At 32.9% G+C, this 27,899-nt stretch overlaps 2 protein-coding genes, 1 long non-coding RNA gene, 1 other non-coding gene and 1 pseudogene across 4 annotated transcripts in view; 2 read left to right on the forward strand and 3 right to left on the reverse strand.

Annotated features, from left to right (window-relative positions):
- Positions 1 to 27,899, reverse strand: part of LOC125834427 (ethylene-responsive transcription factor SHINE 3-like) — a 388,745-nt gene that overhangs the window by 80,509 nt on the left and 280,337 nt on the right. The window lies entirely within an intron of this gene.
- On the forward strand, positions 8,512 to 10,794 carry LOC125834403 (luminal-binding protein 4-like; annotated as a pseudogene).
- TRNAG-CCC (transfer RNA glycine (anticodon CCC)) lies at positions 11,268 to 11,338 on the reverse strand. Its single transcript has one exon. It is a non-coding gene; the product is annotated as a tRNA-Gly (tRNA).
- Positions 12,573 to 15,413, forward strand: LOC125834430 (uncharacterized). Its single transcript, XR_007443349.1, has 2 exons — positions 12,573 to 12,978; positions 15,084 to 15,413. It is a non-coding gene; the product is annotated as an uncharacterized LOC125834430 (long non-coding RNA).
- Positions 16,479 to 21,277, reverse strand: LOC125834413 (uncharacterized). Its single transcript, XM_049513556.1, has 8 exons — positions 20,975 to 21,277; positions 19,377 to 20,548; positions 19,195 to 19,285; positions 18,903 to 19,060; positions 18,739 to 18,790; positions 18,122 to 18,201; positions 17,935 to 18,028; positions 16,479 to 17,760 (listed from the first exon to the last, which is right to left on the reverse strand). The coding sequence occupies exons 2-8, from the start codon at positions 20,463 to 20,465 to the stop codon at positions 17,228 to 17,230; spliced, it is 2,097 nt and encodes a 698-aa protein (XP_049369513.1). The 5' UTR covers positions 20,466 to 20,548; positions 20,975 to 21,277; the 3' UTR covers positions 16,479 to 17,227.

Raw genomic sequence — 27,899 nt, forward strand, 5'->3', positions numbered from 1 at the left:
ATTTTTCGATTCGTAGAATGTAATAGAATGGGTGATTATTAATGGGGGAGGGTTTTGTTAAAGATTTTATGGTTAGGGTTCATAGAATTGTTAGTAATTCATGTAATTAGTGATTGTTTATTGATTCCCGTATTATATTGATTGTTTGTAGACCAAGAACAAGCTGAATGAATTTGGAAAGAAAAGGATCAAGTTGCTTAGGGTTTCAAGCTTTTTTTTGAGGAAGTGATGGTTGTGATTCTATGATTGTGTGATGTATGTTTGCTTTTGCTTCATTATGATACATGTATGTACATGAATATTGCATTATTGATCACACTTATTGTAAATGAGATAGATGAATGATAGTTATCATGAAATCATGACTTAATTGTATGATCTTGAGGATATACTTGTGATTGTGATTGTGGTATGTTGAATGGATCGGTTGCCACGTTCCGGCATAACTAACTTGGATCGGTTGTCACGTTTCGACATAATTATGGGATCGATTACCACGTTCTGGCATAATCATTAGATTGGGTACCATGTTCCGATATGCTAACTGTTTGGGTTTGGGTTCCATGAGAGGACCAATGATTTGATATAATTGTTTATTTTGAGAAATGTGAAGTTGTTCGTTATTAGTAAATGTTGATAATATTGTATATGTTCGTTATATGCATGTGATTATATTGTTGTGATGACTTATGTATGTTGCACTTAGTTGGATAACCGTGTGATCCTACCAGTACACTGTGGTTCTGTACTGATACTGCACTTGCTCTTATTTTTGTTGAGTACAGGGCATCTTCAAGCGGCTACTGACATACCTCACTTAGGAGATTAGTGATCATCGTTCGAATTCAAGGGTGAGCCAATTCTTCCGGGTTGCCATGGGTTTTCTTTCGTTTATGTCCTCCATTTCTAGACTTAGACTTTGTTCTAGTTAGTTGATTAGTTCTTTAGATTGGGGTTGCATCCCTTCCTTTTTTGACTTTCAGGTTCTAGGCAGGGCAGTCTTAACCACTAGGCCAGTAAAGCCATCACTTGGGGCTCCATATTTTTAGGGGCCCCCAATTTTTTTTAAATACTTATATATATTATTTAAATATATATATACTTTAAAAATAATTTTAAAAAACATGTAAGAAGTATATAAAAAAAACAAACAAAATGACCGGTAGTTTTCCCACTTTTTAAAGGGAATGAAACAGTTTTTGGGAATAATTTCCTTAAGAGGGAAATTGTGTTTCCTTAAAATTTGACTCTGTGCAACAAGCAATCATTATAGGGAAAATTGTATGAAATAACAAACTATTAATTCAAATTAAATGCTATATCCATAGTTTATTTTAATTGTAATTCACAGCAAACATCCCCTTTTTTGCCATCTGATTCGGTATACAATTAACCATTTTCAGTATACAATTAACCATTTTATACATTTTTGTATAAAATTATAAAATGCGTTTGTATTTGTATAAAGCGAGAGAAAAGTGTATATACAAATACAAATACATATATTTTCGTCATATACACTTATAATTATAAAAATGCAAATCTCATTATACAAATTACAATGTATAAATGAATTTATACAAAACTAAACAATTTGTATAAAAGTGGATGTTTGTAGCGAATTAGACAAATCAAAAGCTACATAGCAAACATAAAATTTGTTATGGAGCGCAATTATGCAAACTATAGCTATAACATACAAATATGATTTTTATGTTTGCTATATGTGAAAGTTGCTCATCATTATATTGAAGGAACGCAACACGATTTCAATATTGTTTTATCAACTTATCAAATTCGTGAGCCATGTTTTATTATTCTAACTTTATTTAATAGTTTTTCTTGAAAATCTGTTATTCTTGATATTCCTAGTTCATAAGTATATATATATATATATATATATATATATATATATATATATATATATATTCTTGTTTTAGTTATTATTAAAGTTATTTCTTGAACCCAAAGTAGAAGCAAAAAGAAAGCGGAGTTGAAGGGCACAATGATAACATTTTCATGCCTGCAAGGAGGCGGAAGGAGCAAGGAAGAAGGAAGAAGTGAAAATGGAAGTTAACATTTTTGGAAACCCTGCTAAAGGGGACTTTTATTAAAAATGCCTGGTCTGGCCACTTTTGGGCCGACCCGGAACCATTTTGTTTATGTAAATATTGGCCCTTTTGGGTTGTTTACTAAAGGGACCCTGAGTCCAAATTTATTTATTTTTTAAAAAAACTATTTCAATTTAAATATGTCAACTAGAAAATATGATTCCGGTTTTACAATAAAGAGAAAAGAAGAGAACTTGAAGAATTAAATAAATTCCAAAAAGGAGCCCTTGATTGACTTTTAACAAATAATAAAAATTTTGAATAAAAAATTATTGCTTAAAGAATAATTTTAGCAATTTCGGTAACCGTTGTCTCAGCCGAAAGAAGTTTTTAAAACTAAAATTGATAAAATCTTATCTAAGATCAACAATGTCTCAAGAGATATTGAATTGATTAACTATTTTATCAATTGAAAAGGAATTACTAAAAAAAATCAATAATAAAATAGTAATTAATGACTTCGCATAAAAAAATGCTAGAAATGTATATTTTAAATAAAAGTATATATAATAATATTCTTTTTAAAAAAATTATATTAGGGCCCCTCTTTAAGGTTTGTCTTTAGGCCCCTAATCTTGTTGAGTCGACCCTGGTTCTAGGTTATTACTTCCGCATTGTTAGTTTATTATTGATAGACTTTTGTTAGAGTTTATGGGAACTCTATTTACTTCCTTATCATTTAACTTCCTTCCGTAACTTAAATGCCTTAATTTTGGTTTAGTTGCTTGGTTTGAGTTGTAGTGGTGGTTCTCCCACCGAAGGGTTAGTGTGGGTGCCAATCACGACGGTCTGGGTCGTGACAGAAATGGAACAAAAATATCTTCATTTAATAATTTGATAAAAATTATTTGAAAGCAACGGTTTATATCTTCCCAACAGATATTTGAAGCTGATTGGTCCATGTCATCACTTATGACATGCTCGATTATTTAATGACACAGTGAGAGTGTTAAAATAAACGTGAGATCTTTTCATTATGTCTCACCTTCATTTAATATGTCTGCATCACCAAATATGGCATCATTGTCCGTTATATGTACATGATGTATATGATATTTGAAAAGCCCATGATTGTGTTTGCAAAGAGTGAAGTAAGAGGAAAATTGTTAGCTAGTATTTGAAGAAAATTGGTATGTTGAAACTTGTTATAGATTGGCAAGCAATGGCTGGTGGTGTGTGAAAGCGAAGCACATTCTTGATCGTCTTGTTCGGTTCGCAAGAAATTTGCCAAAAGGATAAGAAAATGTTGTTAAAATTTCAAAATGGTAACTAATTTTGGGATGAAACCAAAGGAGCAAAGGCGCACAAACCCTTGCGCCTTGCCCTTTGTCACTAAAGGAAAGGCACATGGACCCCATGCCTTACAAGATGCTAGAGCTTGTGCGCCTTACTGCATTTATTGAAAAAAATAATTAATACTTACTAGTCTAAATTTATGTTTTTTACTCTGGATTTGTCCGTCATTTTCTAGCTTAGGCTCCGCTGCATAAGAAGATTACAAATAAAGATGAGCCCCATTTTCTTTGTCAGTCTGCAGGCCAGACCACTCAATCCTTAAATTTCCATCCTGAATAAGTTTCAATAAGAATCCAATATTGATGGCTACTGAAAGCATCAACCAGTAGTGCTCTACTACAGGTAGTTTAACCTGGCATTTTACTTTCTTAGCACTAGCAACTCTATAAGCCATTTTTCTCTAACAAAGATGCATATGAAAACTAGAGTTCTTTAGTTTCATTTTATTTTTAATATACATCTTTGTTGGTAAAAAAAAGTCTTTTAGAGTTGTTTGTGCTAAGAAAGTTAAAGACTAGGTTCTGCTGCTTATAGTAGGGAACTGATTAATGCTTTCAATAGCGAATCACATTGTCTTCTTGTTAGAGCTTGTTCATGATGAAAATTTACAAATGGACTGGTCTGACCTTTAGAATGGTAAACAAAATAGAGTTATCTTTAATTCTTCGTATGCAACGAAGTATAAGCCAAAAAATGACGAATAAATTCAAAGAATAAACATAAATTAGACCAGTAAATATATATTTTTTCAAAAATAGAGTAAGGTGCACGACCCCTGTGCCTGGTAAGGCATATAGGCCATGTGCCTTTCCTTTAACATTTGTTTCACGTCCGTTAAGAGACAGTATGCAAGAATGCGCTTTTGTTTACCGTAATTCACAACACTAGGCTTGTCATTCATACTATTTCTAGAAAGTCTGATTATTTATTTGTTTTCTCGAATTACTATATGTTGTGATTTAGTTTAAATTCACATAATGCTTAACATTTTTTTGCAGTTTATTATTACTTGAAAATTAGGTAGCTTGATAGTGAATGAGTAATTATATCTTATTCGGATTTGTTTTTAATAATTTAAAAAAATTTGTATGAAGTTGAACAAAAATATCTTTATTTAATAATTTAATTGAAAAATATTTGAATGTAACTATTTATATCTTCCCAAATCCCAACACATATCTGAAGTTGATTGGTCCACACCATCACTTATGACATGCTCTGGTCCACGTCATCACTTATGACATGTTCGATTATTTAATTACAGTGTGAGAGTCCTAAAATAAAAGTGACATCTTTTCATTGATTCTCACCTTCATCTGATTGGTCCACGTCATCAAATATGACGCCTCAACGAACCCCCACTTTAGGATGTGCTCGGTCTAGGCTATAGCCCTCGCTCCCCCACTTTAAAAACTAAAACATAAAAGTGATGTATTATTGATATCAACAATGCATTTAAGATTATAATTTGATTTATAAGATGATTCAATGGGAATTAATAAGGTATGGAAGCATTTGATATTCTTTGAAGGCAGTGAAAATTGTACTAGCGAATAATAACAATAATGAGATGATTACATAGAGTACCTGTATAAGTTTGGTCCAAGAGAAATGTTACTAATTCTGAATTCTAGAAACTTGAGACTTGAGCTGGGAATATTTTGGATTTCACTATTGTTCAATACTAAGGCACATAGTTTTAATTAGCTGGTTGGTCTGGAAAAAATTCACTGTTTAGGATGTGCGCGCTATGAAAGGAAAAAATATACTAGTTTCTTTGGTGATCCGACTTCTTTATTTCTCCAGAAAAGGGGTATCAAGTAGTCATAGAATCATTCAAAATTTGAAGAGATCTGAGCAAACCCAAGCTTCTCCTAAACCACATATTAGTTACACCTCTGTTCCCCAATATCGGTCGACATCTAAAAATATCAGAACTCCAGACTAGGCTGAAATTTTTCCAGACCAACCAACTAATCAAAACTATGGGCCTAAGTATTGAACAATATGTGAAAACCAGAATATTCCCTAGCTAAAGTCTCAAGTTTCTGGAATTCAGAATTAGTAACATTTCTCTCCAACCAAAATTATACAGATACTTTATGTAATCATTTCATTATTGTTATTTCGCTAGTACAATTTTCACTGCCTTCAAGGAATATCAAATGCTTTCATACCTTATTAATTCCTATTGAATCATATTATAAATCAAATTATCGTCTTAAATTCATTGTTGATATCAACAATACATCACTTTTATGTTTTAGTTTTTAAAGTGGGGGAGGGCTATAGCCTTCAAATATATATTGTTGTATGATATTTGAAGAGTCCATAATTGTGTCTACAAAGAGAAGTAAGAGGAGAATTGTTAGCTAGTATTTGAAGAAAGTTTATTAGTCATAGATCGGGGAGCAATGGTTGGTGGTGCGTGGAAGCGAAGCGCATCCTTGATCGTCTTGTTCGGTAAGCTTTTTACTCCTTGTTTGTATGCACATCCTCAATTTCAATCTTTTACAATGAAAATTAGGTTAGAAGATTCACATATGTTAACTTTGTGATGTGTATAGATTGTAGGAATTCTCGTGTTCGGCATGAACATCTTTAAGGTTGATTAGTCAATTTCAATATATGCATGCACATTGTTCCATTGAAAATTGCAAGTTGCAGAAGTAGCTGACAGTTTGGTTAGAATATTAATGTCATTCTCTGACCCTAGCCTCCCCATCCCCCTGTGACGGAGCCATAAATTTCACGAAGGATGTTCAAGTGCTAAAGTGAACCTGGTCTTCTTAAAAAGTGAAAAAAAATAAATTCACGAAGGGTGTCCAAGTGCTAAAGTGAACCTGCTCTTCTTAAAAAGTGAAAAAAATTTCTATTATTGAAATTCGAACATACGAACACTTTAAGTTTGTGTGTCTTTACTCTTTCAATGCACCCGAAACCACTAGGATACATCATATTATTGTGTCAAGGGTGTCCAAAATATGTTATTTAGTGACTTTATTTATCATTTTACTTGTATATACGGTGTTCAATTGGACACCCTGACATACTACGCCACTGGCCTCTCCCCCCCCCACTTTATTTTTCCCCCACCCTCTCTCCTCTCCTTTCACAGAGCAATTATAAGAGTTCGAAGCCTAAAGGATAAGAAAATGTTGTCAAAATTTCAAAACGGTAAATAAATTTTAGCATGAAACCAAAGGAGCAAAGGCACACGAACCCTTGCCTTGCCCTTTGTCACTAAAGGAAAGGTGCATGGACCCCATGACTTACAAGATGCAGGAGCTCGTGTGCCTTACTGCATTTGTTGAAAAAAATAATTAATACTTACTAGTCTAAATTTACATTTTTTTCTCTGGATTTGTTCGTTATATTCTGGCTTAGGCTCCACTGCATAAGAAGATTACAAAGAAAGATGAGCCTCATTTTCTTTGTCATTCTGCAGGCTAAAACACTCCATCCTTAAATTTCCACATGAATAAGCTTCAATAAGAATCCAATATTGATGGCTACTGAAAGCATCAACCAAAAGTGCCCTACTGCAAGTAGCACAACATTGTCTTTATTTTTCTTAGCACTAACAACTCATGAAGTCATCTTTTCCCAACAAAGATGTACATGAAAACTAGAGTGAAATTGTCTCTTTAATTTCATTTTATTTTTCATATACATCTTTGTTGGAAAAAAATGCCTTTTAGAGTTGTTTGTGCTAAGAAAGTTAAAGACTAGGTTGTGTTGCTTACCGTAGGGTACTGATAGATGCTTTCAATAGCGATCAACATTGACTTCTTATTAGACCTTATTCATGAATCATGATAAAATTAATTTACGTATGGACTGGTCTGTATTGCAGAATGATGCGGGGTTTATCTTTCTTTATACGCGGCGAAGTCAAAGCCAAAAAATAATGAACAAATTCAAAGAAAAAACATAAATTTAGATAAGTAAGTATTAATTTCACATAATACTTGACCAATTTTTGCACTTTATTATTACTTGAAAATTAGATAGCTTGGTAATGATTGAGTAACTATATGTTATTTGAAAAAAAAACATATTTAAATTTCTGAAATTGAATAAAAATATCCTTATTTAATAATTTGATCTAAAATTATCATAGTCGTTGGTATATTTGCATGACGTTTATATAGTTGTATGTGTTTAAAAGCAACAGTTGATATATTTTCAATACATATTTGAAGCTAATTGGTCCACGTCATCACTTATGACATGCTCGATTATTTAATTACAGTGTCAGAGTCCTAAAATAAAAGTGACATCTTTTTCATGGATTCTTACCTTCATAATGATTGATCCACATCATCAAATATGACGCCTCAACGAACCCCACCCTTATATATATTGTTGTATGATATTTGAAGAGTCCATAATTGTGTCTGCAAAGAGAGAAGTAAGATGAGAATTGCTAGCTAGTATTTGAAGAAAATTGATAAGTTGAAACCAGTTATAGATCGGCGAGCAATGGTTGGTGGTGCGTGGAAGCAAAACGCATCCTTGATAGTCTTGTTCGGTAAGCTTTTTACTCCTTGTTTGCATGCTCATCTTCAATTTCAATCTTTTACAATGAAAATTAGGTTAGAAGATTCACATTTGTTAACTTTGTGATGTGTATAGATTGTAGGAATTCTTGTGTTCGGCATGAGGTTGATTAGTCAATTTCGATATATGCATGCACATTGTTCAATTGAAAATTGCTAGTTGCAGAAGTAGCTAACAGTTTGGTTAGAATATTAATGCCTTTTAGTTTTAGATGTATAGAGTAGAATATAGTTAGTTTTTGGTATGATATTTCCTAATCTGATACCTGTCTAATTGTTTGGAGGGTAGTGGTTTGAATGACTTAGACAGAAAAACGTTGATGATGATATAGTAGTGATTGATTGCTTAATTTGAAACGGCATCCTTATATACATTTGTTGCAACAGAGCGTGAAGTTTGACAAATCTGTCTCATTTGCCTTCTTTTCTGATATATCGTAAAATCTCATTTAGATGAAATAATTCTATCCTCTCTGGCAAACACGAAGGGGGTGAGTGGGTGCAAACTTAAATTTTGTTTTGAAGAGGGTGATATAATAGCAATGACTCAAAACTATCTATTTGATAGGTTTGAAGACAAAGAAGTTCAAAGGGACATGAAACTTGTTCCGTACAAGATTGTTAACAAGGATGGTAAACCATATATCCAAGTTAGGATTAAAGACGGGGAGAACAAGGTCTTCAGTCCTGAGGAGATCAGTGCCATGATTTTGACCAAGATGAAGGAAACAACTGAAGCTTACCTTGGAAAGAAAATCAATGATGTAGTTGTCACTGTTCCTTGTATGTAAAGTTCCAATAATTGTATCATATGATTGATTGCTGATCTTTTTATGTGTTCTCCCCTGCAACTTACTTTAATGATGCCCAGAGGCAGGCCACTAAGGATGCAGGTGTAATCGCTGGACTAAATATGGCAAAAATCATTAACGAACCAACTGCAGCAGCAATTGCCTATGGATTAGATAAGAAAGGTGGTGAAAAGAACATCATTGTCTTTGACCTTGGTGGTGGAACATTTGATGTTAGCATACCCACCATCGATAATGGTGTTTTTGAAGTTCTTGCAACAAATGAAGGCACTCACCTAGGAGGTTAGCACCACTTTGTTAACTGCATCAATTGCTGTATTTATTTTTGTTAGTTTTCCCATATATTGATATAATACTAAAAATTTACATCAGTTCAAATTTGATATCTGATTTAGCTTGATGAAAATAAATGCTAGTTGTAAAAACTATTAGTTTCAAATAAGCCCTGTTCACAAGTCACACTACACATTGATAGTTTCTTCATTGCAGGAGAGGATTTTGACCTTAGGATTATGGAGTACTTTATTAAATTGATTAAGAAGAAGCACGGGAAGGACATCAGCAAGGACAACAGAGCTTTGGGTAAGCTTAGGAGAGAAGCTGAGCGTGCCAAGAGATCTTTGAGCAGTCAGCACCAAGTTAGGGTAGAGATTGAATCTCTATTTGATGGTGTGGATTTCTCTGAACCACTTACTTGGGCACGTTTTGAGGAGATAAACAATGATTTATTTAGAAAGACTATGGGGCCTATTAAGAAGGCTATGGAAGACGCTGGGCTAGGGAAGAGCCAGATTGATGAAATTGTTCTTGTTGGTGGAAGTACCAGGATTCCTAAAGTTCAACATCTTTTGAAGGATTATTTTGATGGCAAAGAACCCAGCAAGGGAGTCAACCCTAACGAAGTAGTTGCTTATGGTGCAGATGTACAAGGGGGGATTTTGAGTGGCTAGTGTGGTGATGAAACTAAAAGTATTTCTTCTTTTGTCTGTCTTTTATCCATTTGATGGAGATTTGATTCTTTTAAAAACCATATATTTGACAATTAACTTTGGAATTTAACAAGATATTCTTCTTCTGGATGTGACTCCACTCACTCTTGGTATTGAAACTGTTGGCGGAGTGATGACTAAGTTGATCCCAAGAAACACTGTCATTCCTACTAAAAAGTCTCAAGTCTTCACCACTTATCAGGATCAACAGACAACAGTGACCATTCAGGTATTTCCTCGAAACTATCTTCTTAGAGAGCTTGAAGTCTCAAGAGAAGGAACATGTCTGGACTTGTGACTCTTCTAACATGAATATTCGAATATTCTTCTTCAGGTGTTTGAAGGTGAACGTAGTCTCACAAAGGAATGCAGACAGCTAGGAAAATTTGATTTAACTGGAGTAGCTCCAGCTCTAAGGTACTTGTCTTCTCCACCTGCTTGAGAGTGTTTGATGAGTTTCCTTTTGCCTGGTTGACTAAAATAATATTGGCTTCTTTACTAAATTCTTTCATATTTCAACAGAGGAACTCCTCAGATTGAGGTGACATTTGCAGTTGATGCAAACGGTATTCTGACCGTCAAAGATGAAGACAAAGCCCCTGGAAAATCAGAGAAGATTACAATTACCAATGATAAAAGTCGCTTGAGTCGAGAAGAAATTGAACATATGGTCAAGGAAGCAGAGGAATTCGCAGAGGAGGATAAGAAAGTAAAAGAAAGAATTGACTCTAGAAACAGCCTGGAGACATATGTATATAACATGAGAAACCAAATAAATGACCAGGATAAGCTTGCAGACAAGCTAGAGTCTGATGAGAAAGAAAAGATTGAAACTGCGACAAAAGAAGCACTTGCAGAGTGTTGAGAATGAGGATTACGATGAAAAACTTAAAGAAGTGGAAACTGTGTGCAACCCAATAATCACTGCAGTATATCAGAGGTCTGGTGGAGCACCGGGAGGAGAATCAGGTGCTGGTGACGATGATGACCATGATGAGTTGTAAATGATTGCTAGTTTTTAGTTTACTTTTTCTAGTGATAGGATACACATGATTGGTATATATATATATATATATTTCCTGTTGACGGTGACAATCAAAAATAGATTTAGATTAGGAGGAAGACATTGATTAATTTACAGTTCAATCTAGTTCCATTTGGAAGACATGTATGATAGTAAACATTCATCAATACAGATTGGAACCTTTTGTATTCTTTCAAATGTGAGTTTTAAAGTTAGATTGAATCTAAGTATGATGTTAGTTGATGTAACTTTATCCCAAGCTAAACCTTTAAGAAAGAGCCAAATAAATAATTAGTTATGACAACTTAGGAATGAGTTCTCTGTTCTGGCATTTTAATACTTGCTTTACCTGGCTGGACGTAGCAGAAATTGTGGGTGCTTATATATATTCTGGAACTAACATAACCAATGAGGCTTAGATGTAATAACATCTAACATCTAAATAGGCATTAGTGAAAAATAAAAGATAATAATGCGCATCCGGGGAATCGAACCCCGGTCAGTACCGTGGGAGGGTACTATGATACCACTACACCAGATGCGCCTTCATGTCTGCTCTATTGTGTAGTTTTTATAACACAGGCAAGTTCATCAAACGTTAGGAGTTACTTGTAGTGTTAGTTCAAAACCGAACTGAAATCAATAATCTAAATCAAAAATATATTATTGGTTTAGCGGTTTTAATAATGTTTTTGATTTTTTTTATTATCAGGTTATCGGCTCTTAACTGTTTGAGGTGTTTTCTTAACAAGTTAACTGATAACTCAATAGTAAATTAATAAAATATATTTATACCATTCGGTATATAAAGTTCTTGATTTAACGCTTAGTTTCATATTTTTATTTCTAGATGTCTCAAACTCTCAATTATTCTACAATGTATTAGTGTAACTTTTAAGCTATATGCAATTTGTCAACTCATTTGCATTGTTCATTTGGTTTGTCACTTTGTTTTTAAGTGATTTTAAATAAAAAATAATCGTGTCAAATCGTAATAGTAAACCTAGTGGCGGAGCCAGAAATTTATCAAGGGTGTCCAAGATAATGGTGTGTGACTGTCAAAGTAAAATAAAAAAATATAATGCTATTTGGGGTTCAAACCCAGAATTTCTTCATTCAAATGGACACACGTTACCACTATATCATAGACATAACTTTTGTTAGGGGTGTCCAACTTTAAATATATATCCTTTAAATGTAGAATTTGGCATATATATACAACGTAATTTTCCAACGAAGGTGGCTATAGCTCCACCTGATTAAACCGATAACCGAATCGATAACGATCCATAACCGATAACTGACCTGATAGCCGATAAGTCAATATTTTAATAGTTATATAACGGTTTAGCATATCTACAAATCGATAACGGATAAGTTGAATCGATAAACTTCAAAATTGAACTGAACCGGTCGATATGTACCGTAGTCACTTGGTAGTTAGTATGGAAATGAGTAATACAAGTATTAAATTATGTGATACCACTTTTGGTAGCTAGTTAGGCGGTAAGTTATTCAGGCATAAAAGTATTTGATTTTTACAATTTAAAAAATTATATAATTAATTAAGTTTATAAGTTATGAGGCAGTTTGTATTAATTTAAGCAAAATAAAAGATTAATAATAATACATGAATACCTAGACCGGGCATATAAAGTTAAAGTTTTTAGAATGCAATAAAGTTAATTTCTAGTGAAGGTCCCAACTCCCAACCCAACATTGAACGCAAAGTTGGAGGGTATTAGAATAATGAGGAAAAATGTATATCAGGTGAGGTAATGGATTATTGACCATTCTCCTCACTCCTCGCCTATCTCTCCTCCATTTGTTCCTTTTCCCTCTAACCGGACAAAGAAAGACCCTCTTCTCTCTCCTCTCGCTCGACTGGAGATCGAGCTAGGAGAGACACGAACGAAAACCAAAAATAAATAAATCAAAGAGAATGTCCTGCGAAAAGATTGACGGCCTGGCGAGGTGGTTCGGCACGAGTGTCGCATCGGCATTCTTCGCCTCGTTGGAACGATGTGCTTGTGTCAATCTCACAACCTATGCCTCTGATGATGAGGAAGAGGAAGAAGCTAAAGATCGCCCTCTTTTTATGAACAATTTGCCTTCTCATGTTGATCCTTGCCCTAGGACCAACAATTCTCATTCCGTTGACAACCTCCCTGTTTAAATCTTCTGGTAATTTCATATTATACATCTTCTTCTTTTCTGATTTTACATATAGTAGATCAGTTGGTTGCCTTTTGCCGGAAAAAAAAAGGAGTAATGATGAATATATTGTCAATGTATTGATTGTTTTTTTTTTGTTGTTAGCTCAATGTATGTTGCTTGATAGGTGATCCGGAATATATCTTATTAATTTGGATCTCTTGCCTTTATGGAGTTAATTCAATATATGTTGCTTGGTAGGTGATTATGTGTGTGTTTGTATGAATACATTTGCACAGATGTTATTGATTTTATGTTTCTGAATATTGAATTTAGAATATTATTTTTTTTGCTGTTTTTGTTTTAAACAATTAAACATTCAACTGAGTTCTACGATTGGTTGGGGTCGTATATATAAATCCTCTATGTCTATTCAACTATGGTGTTCAAATGATTCATCATAGTTGGACTACGAAAAGGTATTACTTCGTTTAAGGAGTTCTCTCTAGTTTGTACTAGACAAGGGAAGGAAGAGAGTGGATGCATATTCGCGTACATTTCTGTAGAAGGCTGTTTCAATGCCTCTAAGCGATGATCTACAGGTTATCGAAAGTACAACTCTACTGTTTATCGTTTGAGCTGGAAATTGATGGCTTTTACACAAAAATGATTTCAAAGTTAGAGATGCTAATAGAATTATCTTCTTGGTCCTCTTCTGCCAGATGGATGCATTGTTAAGGGTTCTAGGTAGGAAAGAGAGGGAAAAGGTTATTTACTTCGTCAACTGAAAACCTATCGTGAATGGAGGTTTTCTTTCGTACTCTTGCAGGAAAAAGGTTTAAGGAACAAATGAAGAGAATGGAGTTAAAAGGTTAGCAGACTTTTGGTGCTAAGTGGATCTATAAAGGAGCTATCTCATGTTGTTTTTCGTAGTTTTATCCTACTAATGGAGAACTGTAGAGGTCGAATCAAGTTAATAGCTGCTACTCTTGGTATTGGTACAATGTTGCCACATGCATTGCCACTGGTTGTCTTGCACTTCATGGTTATTTGTTGGACATAGGATTTATTAACAAATGGAACGATGATTTCTTGGAAAACTAACTTGGGCTTGCTGTTAGAGAATTGACAGGGCAGGCTTGTATCGTTTTTAGTGCCTAATCGCCCAATGCTTTCTTTGGTGTAGAAAAAGATGAAATATTTATTATTTACTTCCAAATGTTTTGTTTATGAACTCCATTCCCAAGATCATCGAACGTCGATTATGACATTGCAACACATGGAGCTTGCACAATGAATCGTAAAAGAGTTAAACTACATAGATGTATCTATCTGACTTCTTAGTTTAAGTATAAGATCATTGGGAAATGTATTGCAGATGAACTACATCCTTATTATTTTGTTTATCAGAGAACTTGCATGGCTCCCGGCTAACATTACCCTGAATTTATGATCTCAGATTCTCAGTAGTGAAAGAATTGAGTTGGACTAGGAAGGTTGCCACGGGATCTTGTGAAGGGATTAATCTGAAACTTCTATAGTTGGTGCGTTAGATTTATGTCTGTTAAGCGAAAATTTAGAAGCCCCTAGTCTCAAAGTCAAGAATCTTTTAGACGGTTGGCTATATGTTGAGTGCTTTGATGTGTGGAATCCTTATGGTTGGAATGTCTAAATACCAAACTTGAAGAAGATTAACAAATCTTTTCTTATTATAAGTGACTCGCAGATTTCTATGTACATGTTAGGGAAAACCTGGGATGTACGGTTGCTGACATCCAGATATCTTGTCCAAATCATTACTTAACTACTGTTTGAATGTTCATAGGTTCTAGGAAGAGCTTGTTCGAAAAGCCATTTGGTTATTATCTGTAAAAGACTAAATTTTCTTGATCGAGAATCAGACTTAACATATTTGACATAGGGACATATGCCTGATAAACTATATCAGGTGCAAGACGGCAACTTAAGTGGTGTTTTCCATGTTTCTAACATTCAAAAAACAAGTAGTGCTTTCCATGTCTAGAAGTTGTCTTGATTTGGCCCATATTATATTGTGACACCAAAAAAGAAAAAGTTAATTTCCTGATCTGATGATGTTTGCTTCTTTGCATTTGGTCATTGTCAATATTTTGCAGCCCGATCTCTACTGGACAGCTTATGATGCAACCTTTCTTTCCGTTTTTTTCCCCAGAACTGGCATCACCAACTTCGTCATATTAATCCCCTGGCTCCAAACAGAGGAAATGGAAATGTAATTCTGGTATCAACTGTAATATTTTTTTTTTCCCTTATAGACTGATTCTCCCTGTTGTATGAGGTGTTTGTCCGTTGGCATTTTTGTTACAAGGTCAAACATTTAAGCACGAAAGACGCCTTTTATTGTTCCTTTACCTTGACATTCTTTACCAAGTGTCTTGCTTGCTCTAGGAAAATAGCAAATGCCAGTGAGAGGCTGTTGTACTTTATGTTTCTGAAGTTAACAGTGCAAAATTGGCCCTCAGAAGCATTGGCAACACGATCTTGTCAAGTTTTCGGGCGCTACAACTTCTATGTTCATAGGGTTATTTGAAAAACTTCTGCGACTGCAAGGGGGTGTTTTGGCGATGAAAAATGTGAGTATTTGGAAAAAAAATAGTTTTTCTATTTCAAAGTAAAAATGAAATTTGGAAATTAGTTACTTCTGTAAGTTTGATTTAAAAATGTTGATCTATTCTTATATTATAATAACTAAAAATTCTTAAATTCTTACAAAAGTTATAATAAATTTAGAAGGAATCTTATAAATAAGACAGAAACGGCACATACAGAGTGAAGAGGAAGTTGGGAGTTTTGGTTTGGAAAAAACTATTAAAGATAAAACAATAAAATACTTGGTCAAACGAAAAGTTCTGAAAAATTACAAGTTGAAGATGATTATCTAATGACTTTTGGCTGATTTTGACTTATGAACACTTGATTATAAGTACTTTATTGTTTAACAAACACATAAATAAAGCTAAAACATGACTATAAATTGGTTAACCACAACCAATTTATTAGCTAGCTGAACGCCCTCTATATATAAGATTTATAGTGTGTATTAGCTCAAACATGCATGCAAATTGGCTCATAGTCACCAAAATTCATCAAGGAATTAACCAATTTCTCTTAATTCAAAGACTACAATAATGATACTTGAAGCAAAATCGTTGAATCTCAAAGCAAGGGGGTCAGCTGCTATTAACAATTTTGAAGGAAGAGCAGTCAGTTCTATACATATACATACACTAATAACTACTGATTTTTATACAGAAGAACTAATCAATGAAATCACATTTGTTGTTTCACGCGTGTGTTGAACCAACATTGTGATGCTACTAAATACAATTTTGGAGCTGTAAAATTGAAAATGCCATCTATGTTAGTGTAACTATGTTACCAGCAGCCTTGCCCCCAAACTTTGATCTAGTGGTAAGAGCATAACATGTGACGTGTTGGATTAAGCACATGTCACAAAAGTTAAGTATTCAAGTGGAGAAGGGTAGAGGATTGGACACATTATCCACCGAGTTTAGAACCGTGCCCCCCAAAAAACCCATGTTACCAGCACCATCTCTGTAATGAACCTCCCTCTTTTACCAGAAAAGGCGCTGTTCCAACCAGAGGCAGAGCAGAGCACCAGCCCCGAAGCATTCTTACCATATTAGTAACTGACATCAACACTAAGATCTCGTGCACGTACAGCTGCTACGACACTCCAATTCAGCAGGAAGCGGCCCCCACCTTCCTCACAATCAACCTGTGGTTACTCCTATCTTCAATGGACTGACTGTATGGCAGACAACAATTCAATCATTCAGAACAGCCAGCATGTCATAAAAGATGATGTTCCCCACCATTTCGCCTAGAGAAAATTATAGCCACTAGCTCCTTCCCTGATCTCATTTAGATAACAAGGAAGTAGAATAATGAAAGGCCCCGCAGGCAACTCATATGGATAAGCATGTTATGTTGACCTCTCATAAAATATTCATTTCCTTCCAGAGTTGGTGGATGAATGGCGCTAATAAACTAAAATTAGGTGCCAACTAGTGGCAAGATCAGGTATATTCAAGCAAACTCTGACATGACTTGTAAGTACCTAAAGGGGCCGGTCAAACATCCTTTCTCATATGGAGCTCTCGTTGCAGCACTGAACTCTGTCGAGTAGTTCCATGACAAAGGGTTTCTGCAATCCAGAAAGCAGGTGTCAAAAGAGGAGATAACTTTCACTTCCTTGAAAATCCTGAAATTATACTTCTCAAAGTGGTGAAGGCAGTCCATAATTATGATATGACCTTATTCGCCCATCATAGCCTGCAGTAACAATAACTAAACCCCAGGCATGAGAACTGGATGAACTCTGGCAAGAACTTTTGAGAAACTTGTATTGAGATTTACACATTGCAGAAGGCACAGACCGAGGACTTGACAGTGGAAGCTTCTCTTCAGGCCAGGTGGCAGATCCCTTCGGAATTGCCTCTAAAAACAACCCTTGTCCTAAAGAGAAAAAAGGAGAAGCCCCCAAAGGAAAATTGTTTAAGCTTTGACTCAGCACTTGTGAGTGACACTGATTCTCGTGGTTGACATTTTTCAGTCCAGACCAAGGTATTGCAATGGATGCATCACTATAGAAGAACTCAAATGATCTCACCGCTTCAGGTTGAGACACAGAAGTCTCTTCTGGAATGTGACAGTTCCACAGATGGACATTAGAATCTTCAGATGCAGAGATGATATGCTTCCCATCTGAGGAGAAAGCAGCAGAGAGATGGCTTCCTGCATTTCTTAGGCCTAGAGAATAAAGTAGCAGAAAGTTAAAAAAGAAGAGAAAAAACTCCACCAGATATCCAATTAACTACACGTAAAAAAAATTAAGTTGACTGCAGGTCCCATATTTGTAGACAGCTGCATTATCAACTAGTAGGGAAAATAGGTCATCATCTAAAACTCGAGAAGGGAGCATACCTCTGTATTTGCCAATCACATTGATCCCACTAAGGATTCTTACTAGGGAGTCCGCACAAGTAACAATCACTTTACTTGGGTCTTGTGGTAGAAACTGCATTGGAGTAACATGATTTATCAGCATCTTATTACATTGCTATCTAGAACTAATAAAGCAGTAATTAGTATCTGGGTGATGTCTACTAACCTGAAAGCCAGTAATTCTTTTGCAAAGTGACTTCTTCTTACTGACCAAACAAATCTGCTCCTCCAGTTGAATCTCATGATCTGTGATGGTCCAAAAATGTCAAAACACATTTCTAATTTGATATGAAATCTGTATCACACACTATCCTTTCATAAACTGCAAAAATATGGACCACAAATTCTAAGTAAGTGTAAACTATATCCGCATTCTTTCATTTGCTATATCATAAGAATTTATATAATGTGCATCAGAAATTGGCATGTGACTAACATATGATGCTCATACAAACTATAACTACTATCAGGTAACGGAAATACTACTCTGATAAAGCTTGGAGAAAGGAAGGAAACAGAGCATGGGCTAGAACAACTCTGGAAAATCAAAAGACAGAAATGAAAATGGCAAACTCTCCAACCAGACGCACCCATAACAAAAGAAAAAAAAAAGTACGTTAAGTTCATGACATTGTGCATGGTTATCTACCTAAAATCAGCTTGATGGTTAATCAACTGACACAAAGTAACAAAAGGGCTAAAAGCTCTTAAATAAAAATATAAATCCTAACTGCAGGTGATCAATGCTATTTTGGTATATATAAGGAAAAGAGGCAACATTACCTATTAAACTAAAGAAGCAACATGCGCCTGCTATAGAACCAATAATCCCACCCTGCATGAGAAGTAGATAACTTATTTAATAAACTGCTTGGATTTCTGGATCTATGAAATCCTGGATCTATGAGGTAAGTTTGTAAAAAGGAAAAAAGAGACAAACTAACGACCTTCCCATCAGGACGATAGGAAATAGCAGTCACAATGTCTTTTATATCCGTCCAAGTCACAACTTGACCGCTGTTAATCGCCCAAATGCGAACTTTTCCGTCTATTGAACCACTGATGAAGTAATCATCACTTACTGGGTTGAATTGTATGCAAGTCACTGAAAAACAAAAACAAAGAAAATAGTGAGTAATGCAGTTTGGAACTAAACTGACAGAAACTTAGGCTAATCAGCAAAAAAAAAGCCTGAATCAGAAAAATATAGAATGATCTAACAAAATGTTTGGTGCATACCATAATTACTGTGCGAAAAAACTTTGAGGCATTTATCATATCCAACTTGCCACAGACGAACAGTTTTGTCCGTTGATGATGAAAGCAAATACTGCAAGAATAATAAATCATAAAAGAAAACTTGATTAGATCCAGAATTGTTCAGAAAGCTTTAATCAAGCATAGAGCAGCAATAAACATACATTGTTCTCTGACCACGAAACATCCAATATATCACCACTATGTCCTCGGAACACATGCAGCGGTTCTTCCAAAATTCGAAAGACCTTAGGCGGGAAAATGACACAGGAAGACCCTGTTGTTTTCTTTAGACCCCTCAATTTATTGATTCTCTCTTTCTCTGTCACCAAAGGAGCAAGTTGTGAAAGATGGTTCACTGTGAAGTACATGCAAGATGGATCTAAGTCTGGAATATCTACTTCATCAGATCTCTCGTCTTCCACCACTTGCCATACACGCACAATCTTATCTTCACCAGCACTGGCTAGGTATTGCCCATCAAGGCTGAATTTCATAGTTAATATTGAACCTTCATGAGCCTGGATATCTTGCCCCACAAAAAGTGCAGAGAGTTCATTTAATCGCTTCTTTCTATGGTGAACCTTAGCCCTCTGAACCCTAGACCTTTGGACAGCACTGGAGCTGTCAACCTTTGAATTGTTACTTCTCCCTTTGTCATTTACAATGCACGTCAGTGATCGCAATCTACTTATTAAACGCCTCTTGACCACATTCAGTTTCCTCCCAGCATCTCCATTGACCTCAAATCCAAGTTGCTGTCGTTCCAATTTCGTAGTTCTGTGATTATTCTCAGCCTGGTCATGTACATTGCACTCTCTTCCACCACCTGGATTGCCACTCCGACACACAAATGTCTCATTTGAATCCAACTCTTTATATGAACCCAAAACACCAACAGACAAACCAGGTAGAGGAACTTGGCGAGAAGGAAATTCGTCTTCAAGAATTGAGGTTCGCACCACAGCCTCACTACTCTCCATAATCCTTTCAATTTCACAACTAGAATCAGAACTTCCATATACATCTACTGGATCTTCTCCCATCCAACTAAAGAATTCCCTACGACGCTCTCTAACACTGCTGGGACTTCTACTCCACACATCATACTGGTAGCTACTAGTGACAAAATTACCAATCCTGGAGCTGGACTTGAGCACCTGGGGTTCATTAGAACCCAAATCAGGTACTTGGCCAATATTCTCAGAGGCATCAAAAAATACACATTCTTCATCATCACTAATGCTACCCATTATACCTTTGAGTTCACCCCATGAAACCCCACCACAACAAATCACCTTTTACAATGTACTGAATTATTCTCTCCTCGAAAAGCCTAAGAAATTTTGAAAAAAAAAAAATTACTACAATTTAGTAAAACAAAAGAGAATCACAAACACAACAACCAAGTAAACAGCAATTTCATCTGTACTTTCAACATTACAATAACCAAAAAAAACACAAATAGATCCAGCAAGGATCCCAACCACACACAATATAAATTTCACAAAGTATAATTTCAAGAAAAGAACCTTTTTTTTTTTTTTTTTACTTATAGTACTCCACTATAGCTATATCCAAATAGAACCCTCAAGCTACCAAACCAAAAGAAACCAACAAACACCCATAAGTTATTTTCACGGAAACATGAAAACCCACATAAGCAAAATTAATAGGGAAGAAAGAAGAAGAAAAAAAAAACGACAAAGAAAGAAAAACAAAAATACGAAATTGAAAGGCGTGAAAAGGATAATTTGCTCACATGGGTCCGGCTTGTTTCTACAGAATTGAATGGATGAGATAAGAAAATAATCAAAGGTGATTTCCCTAGACACAAACACACACTTCTCTCTCTGTTGTTTAAACAGGGGAAGTTTAAAGAGAAAAGGGAAAATTCCTTGATAGACGTGATTATGGATGGAGCGAGAAACGAGTAAAGGAAAGTATGGATGTGTAGTCTTGTTTGGTTCTTCCTTTGTGCGCCACCCTATTTTGCCCACATTGCAGGACTCTCTCTTACAACAACTCTCATAAACCCCCCCTCTCTTTCTCTCTCTCCTATTATATTTAGCTTTTCTCGGGCACAATATATAAACATATTATTTAACTTGGACTTAGTTGTTATTGAATTCGACCTTTATTTTCTTCTTTTGAAACTATTGATTTGACCGGCTTGAAACCTTGGTTTGATTACCTAAGGAATTAAAAAATTAATTTTTTTTCAAACGAAGACTCTTCTTTTTAGGAAGATGAGTCTCGATCGTTCTTCGAAGTTGATTTGAAAATAAAATATTCGTTTCGTGACGTGAGGCTCTAGCTTCACACATGTTCTATATGGCAGATTATATGTAGGACACTATGTATGACGTAATTGTCACATAGAACGTCACGTAGATATTTTTTTGTTTGATCATATAAAAGTTTAAGTATCTATTTATATATAACCAAAGTTAATTATATAGGTGTCAATAAAAGCAAATTAAATGACATTTTTATATATTATACCTTTTTTGCTACTTGTTTAACCAATACAATAATTAGCATTACCACTCGATGTACTTGAATTTACTTTGACATAATTTGACTCAATGTAAGCTTTTTTTGAGATATTAAAACTGAGGAAATAAGGTTGAAAGTATTGGAGTAGCAAGGCTATCCTATAAAAGTAGATTTATATATTTAAATATATCATAATTTTTGTGTGGCAATAATTATATTTTGATATTTACATGATTATAAAAGTTTTTTCATAACAATGTATGTCATTTTTTATAAACGGATTAATAAGAAGATTGTGTTAAATAAAGTGAAACAGATGAAATAATTGACCAGGGGCCCACAGTAACAATTAGGGGTATTCACGATTTAATTAAAATCAAATGAAATAAAAAATCAACCAAACTGAATAAATAATATAAGTCGGTTATTATTTAGTTTTGATTTATATTTTTAAAAATTAATAATACTTGGTTCGATTTTATTAAAAACAAGACGAATAAAAAAAATGAACTGATAAATGATATACACAACATATTTTTATATATATAATTTTAAAACTTTATATACTTTTTTCATGGAAATTCTATTATACAATATTTTTTTATATAAATAATCTTAACTATTTTGTATGATTTTCATGAAAAATCTATTATACAATATATTGTTGCAAATAATTTTAACTAATTTATATTTATTTTTTCATGAAAAAGTTGTTTTCTCTAATAGACTTATGAACTTACCATCTATTAAGCTCACTTATTTTTAAAAAAATACATTCAAACTCATTTATTCAAAGATATAATTATGAGTTTACCTATATATAATTTTTGTATTTCTTATCAACTTGATTAAAGCTTATTGATGTTAAGATTTTTTTTTCTGCATAATCTAAGAAAAATATTGCAACAACAATAAAAGGTTAATAATGATAATATAAGTTAAAAAATTATTTTCTTATTTAGGAGAAAAATATTATTATATTTCTTAAAAACTGAAAAACTCAAACTAAACCAACAACAACCAAATCGATGAATATAAAGTATATTTGATTTGGTTTAATTTTAATAATTAAAAATTGACTAAATTAATTTTTACTCTAAAATCGAACCAATAAACACTTTCGATAACATCATTCTTAGGTAATTAAAAAGAAAATTACAGAAATCACATATTTTTAAGGTAAAATTACAATCTATCCCTTTAAAGTTTATAATTACAGAAATCCCTCAAACGGATACAATAATATAAGCGCTGATACATTATCTGATGCGCGAGATACATTAATCGCTAAGTAAGATACATTACATTTTATACATGATACACTAATTTGATGCACGAGATACAATAATATAAGCGCTAATACATTAATCTGATGCGCGAGATACACTAATCTGATGCGTGAAAATGAGGCATTTTGGAGATTTATAAAACTTATAGTGGATAATGGTAATAAGTAAACTAAAAGGTGAGCTTTCTTGTAATTTTTCCTAAAAAGAATTTGGTGCAGATATTTTTTATTTTAGAAAAAAGAAAGGCATGGCCACTAAACTCATAGGACATAACAATTTGCTAAATCATTATTAAGGAATTAAATGAACTTTTTTTTCCTTATCTTTTTGTTACAACAAAAAAGTCCATCAAAAAAATAAGGTGTCGAGTCAAATCAGTAGGGTGTTTCAAAATTGGTCTCAATTTGACCCAAGAGAAAGTCGATAAAAAATTTACTAAAAAAAATCAGTGCGGGTGTTTCATAATTAAAATAATATTGGAATAATATTAAGAGTTACTAATATTTTTGGGCTATAAATTTTATGGACCATTAAAAACTCTAAGGATCTCAAGTTCTCAAATACTAGAGAAAATTAGTATTTAGGCCAAGTTCTAATATTTGAAAAATTTAAAAATTCAATAATTACCTCAAACTTTTATATTTTATAAAAAATACTCATTATTTATTAATTCCAACTAATATTTGTTACTATCTCCTTCGAAAAAGTTTGAATTTTAATTTGAGTGATAAAATTGAGAAAAAGGAACAATTTGTGCTTAATGAGTTATAATTATAATTGAATCAACGACAAATTTGAGTATGCGATTAATGTATTGTCTTGCTTATATTGTTATTTTGTTATTCTTGATTGTAATCAATTATATTATAAGGTTATTTTTAACGGAACATATTCATTATAGGATGATAATATAAATTTATAGGTGTTTTAAATATTTTTTAGAACTTATGGGTATAAATCATATTTTTTGAAATAGTCAAATATTTTTGGAAAAAATTGGGGCCAAAAACTTCATCCAAATATGATTTGCAAAGAATATTTAAGAACTTGAGGCGAAATGCTAGCTAAGTCTCAAAATCTTGAAATAATATGTTAAAAGAAAAAAATTATGAAAAAGTATAAGAAATATTTAGAAATTATATCAAAGTAAATATTTGTATGCATAGAATAAATTTTAAAAATTATATATATAATGTCGGGTTGGTTCGGTCTTGAGTTGAATTTTTTTTTAGTTAAAACCAAACTAACCCAAGTATAGTCGGATTTTTTTTCCAATACCAAACCCGTCAAACCAAATCATTACTCTTTTTTCGATTTAACTCGATTTGTTATTTGATTCGATTTTCTATTCGATTTTGTACACTCCTACATACACAATGGTGTCAAGCCTTTAGATATTCATATAAAAATAAGTTTATATATATATATATATATATATATATATATATATATATATATATATATATATTTGATATAATTTTTCGATACAGGGTGTTCGTCTGACCACCTGGGAACACTATAGCTTTGCCCTAGGTAAAGTTGGTTTAACTAATTAAGTGATCAACCAATCTAGTTTATCATCACTTTCCTTATTTCCACTTATAAAGAAAATATATTCTCTTCGTTCATTTTTAGTTGTCATGTTGCGCTTGTCGAAAGTTAATTTGACTAATTTTTAAAGTTAAATTATAGTACATTAATTCGATATTTTAAACTAAAAATTTAGATATTCAAAAATTATACAAAAAGTACTATAGATTGTAAACTTTTTGCATATCAATATGATGAAAAAATACATCATAAAATATTAATCAAAAGTCTTATTATTTAACTCTAAAAAAGAAAATCATGACAACTAAAAAATAACACACTAATTTTTAGAGCGCTATATGTAGAAAATAGAAACTTTATTTCTACATGTTATTTTGGTCAATTCTTGGTTTTTAGCCTATCATTTAGATTTCAAACTCTTTTAATCAAACCTCGGTTCAAATAAAATAAAATAAAATAAGGAAAATACAGTAGTGAAGGAGTCATGTTGAACATAATGAAGAACAGTACAACATAACAACAATACATAATATGATAATCAAATCAAAGAAAACAACAGGAAATAATTTATTGCTAATCATCAATGAAAATCTTTTTTCTTCTCTAACTTAGATCAATAGGCAATGAAAATAATTTGTCTTTGAAGGAGAAAACGTGTTAGATGGGTTCAATTAATTTAATTAACAAAGGGGGTTGTTGCACGGATTTCTTGCAAGGACAAGAGGTCAAATTCAAGATCATAAAGTAATACTAACAAATTCAAGATTGGCAGCTATATAAAGGCAATGGGAATCTTCAAAGAAGCATATATAACCTCAATAATGTAAGTAGCAAGAACTAACAATGAAATTGTGTATCAAAATTTAATTATGAGAACCAAAAAATGTAATATTTCAGATAAGTTATATTTGTTCTTTTCATTCAATTTTAGGATCATATTTGTTCTTCTATTCTCAAATAAGTAATTTGTATTCTTACGATTTTAAATTTATATGTCCCACTTTAATGTCATCTCAATCGTATGTACTTTCGATTAAGAACCAAAACATATAATAAATTATTTCAATTAGATACTCGAATTAATATTTGTTTTCAATTAATGCAGATTACGTAGATAAATTAACCACTTGAAATATGTCAGCTTCTTTAACTATATGTATTAGCCATAATAATTAGCACAAAACATCATATATGTTTCAATTGAGACTGATGTGTATATAATTAATTAATTGATAGATATGACATATTTATATGTATAACTTATTTGTATATATAATAGACACTCAAACATACATAAAAATAATTTAAAATTTGAATTTAAAATGTCTAATATAAACTTTTTATCATATCGTAAGTTGGATATTTGAGAAAAATTTAGTGACAAATTTTGAAAGGTTATATAAATATAAAAAATATAAAAAAGGGTGGAGAAAGTGCGGATATATCCAACACCTCCTTATCTCCAACAACATATTTCCTTCATTGTCCTATTTTTCACCTCATTCAATTTTAGGATCATATTTGTTCTTATATTTTCAAGAAAGTCATATTTTTCTTATGATATTAAATTTTTATGTCCCACTTTAATATCGTTTCAATCATATATTTCGATTAAGAACCAAAACATATGATAAATTGCTTCAATTAGACACTCAACTTAATGTTTGTTTTCAAATGTTCATTACATAAAAAAAATTAAAAATAACCATTTAAAATAAGTCACCTCCTTTAACCATATGCATTAGTCTTAATAATTAACCGTAAAACCTTATGTATATTTCAATTGAGAATGATCTGTATATAATTATTCAATGAATTTGCCATACATATATACAACTTATCTGTCTATACAATAAACACTTGAGAACACACGTAACAATAATTCAAAAATTAAATAAAAATTGTATAATTATATGATAAACATTTTATTATATATTCAGATATTTATTGAAATATATCGTTGTTCAAATGTCTAAACCGAAATTTACTGACAAATTAACCATGTATTATACTTTTAAAATAAAATAATTTTAAAAAAAGGTAGGAGAGAGTGAATATATCCAACAACATACCCTTTCTTTTATTGACCTATTTTTCACCCCACCCCCCTTGTTAATGGTTTTCCCTATAAGCATGGTTAGAAAGTAGTGCAATGCCATTAATTGTGAGCGATAAAACTAATAAAAAGAATGAAATGTGGTGCAAAATTGTCTGATGTTTAGGTAGTTTGCTGCAAAATGAGGTGCCAGAAAGTAATGGGCTAAAGATGGCTTCTTGTGTCATCAGAGCTTTGGGAGTCCCCTCCATTCCGACAGCTTTCATAATACACAGCCAACATTTTATTTGGTCCACACTAAACTCAAGACCTTCAGTTTTTTCCTGACATTTCTCTATCTCTATGTCTATATATGAGTATGGGTTTTGCCCATTGCTTCCTCTCCTACAACATTCACTACTTACATACATATCATTTCCGACCTATTGGGATACGACTAAATTCAAATTTAAAATATTTGTATAGATTGTCTCTATTCATTTCATAAAAAATTATGGATTAAAGTATTTTTATTTATGACCTGATTTTGCTCGGGATAAGTTATGTAGGAATTAAGGTATTGGACATAAGTTTTGTAGTATCTAATTTGTTCGGCACAAGTTTAGAGAACTTTTGCTTCGCCTACCATAAGTTATATAGGAATCAAGTTATGCCTCTTACGGCATAATTACTTGTGGGTTCTGAAAGTGAATTTTTGTCTCACTTGACTTGACATAAGTTCTCTAGTATCTAAGTTATGACCTTTACGATATAACTTCTGGATTCTGTAGGACTTAAGTGGCATAACTTGTGTTATATATTATGATACAAAAATATAAACTTATGTCAAATGGAAATTGTTGTTATTTTGGTGTTAGTGGTATTTTCGGTCACTTATTTGTAACTTCAAGTGCTGAAAGGCAAAAATTAAAAATCGCCATATATGAGGATAAAAATTAAAGATCACTTCAAAATAAGGGTATTTGTGCAAATGACACATCACAAACCATGCATTGCAAGACTTAATATTTAGGGGACGTTCTCAATAAAATATTTTATTTTATGTCTAAAAGCTCAAACCCAAAACTTCTTTTTTAAGATGAACAAATCTCAATCATCTTACCACGACTTATGTTGATTCCCTCTATTCAAAATTCTAGCGCTTCAACATTTTTTAAATTAAATTTCTGATTTACTTTTTGAATGTTATAATAAAGGCAGAAGGTTGCATTCATATTATCATTTTCAAACTTTATTTATGGAATTATACGGTATATATTATTATATAATAAAAGATGAAATTTTCTCACATG

This window comes from Solanum verrucosum, unplaced genomic scaffold (genome assembly GCF_900185275.1).
Source record: "Solanum verrucosum unplaced genomic scaffold, falcon-dt-bn FXZP01000279.1, whole genome shotgun sequence".
Classification (NCBI taxonomy): domain Eukaryota; kingdom Viridiplantae; phylum Streptophyta; class Magnoliopsida; order Solanales; family Solanaceae; genus Solanum; species Solanum verrucosum.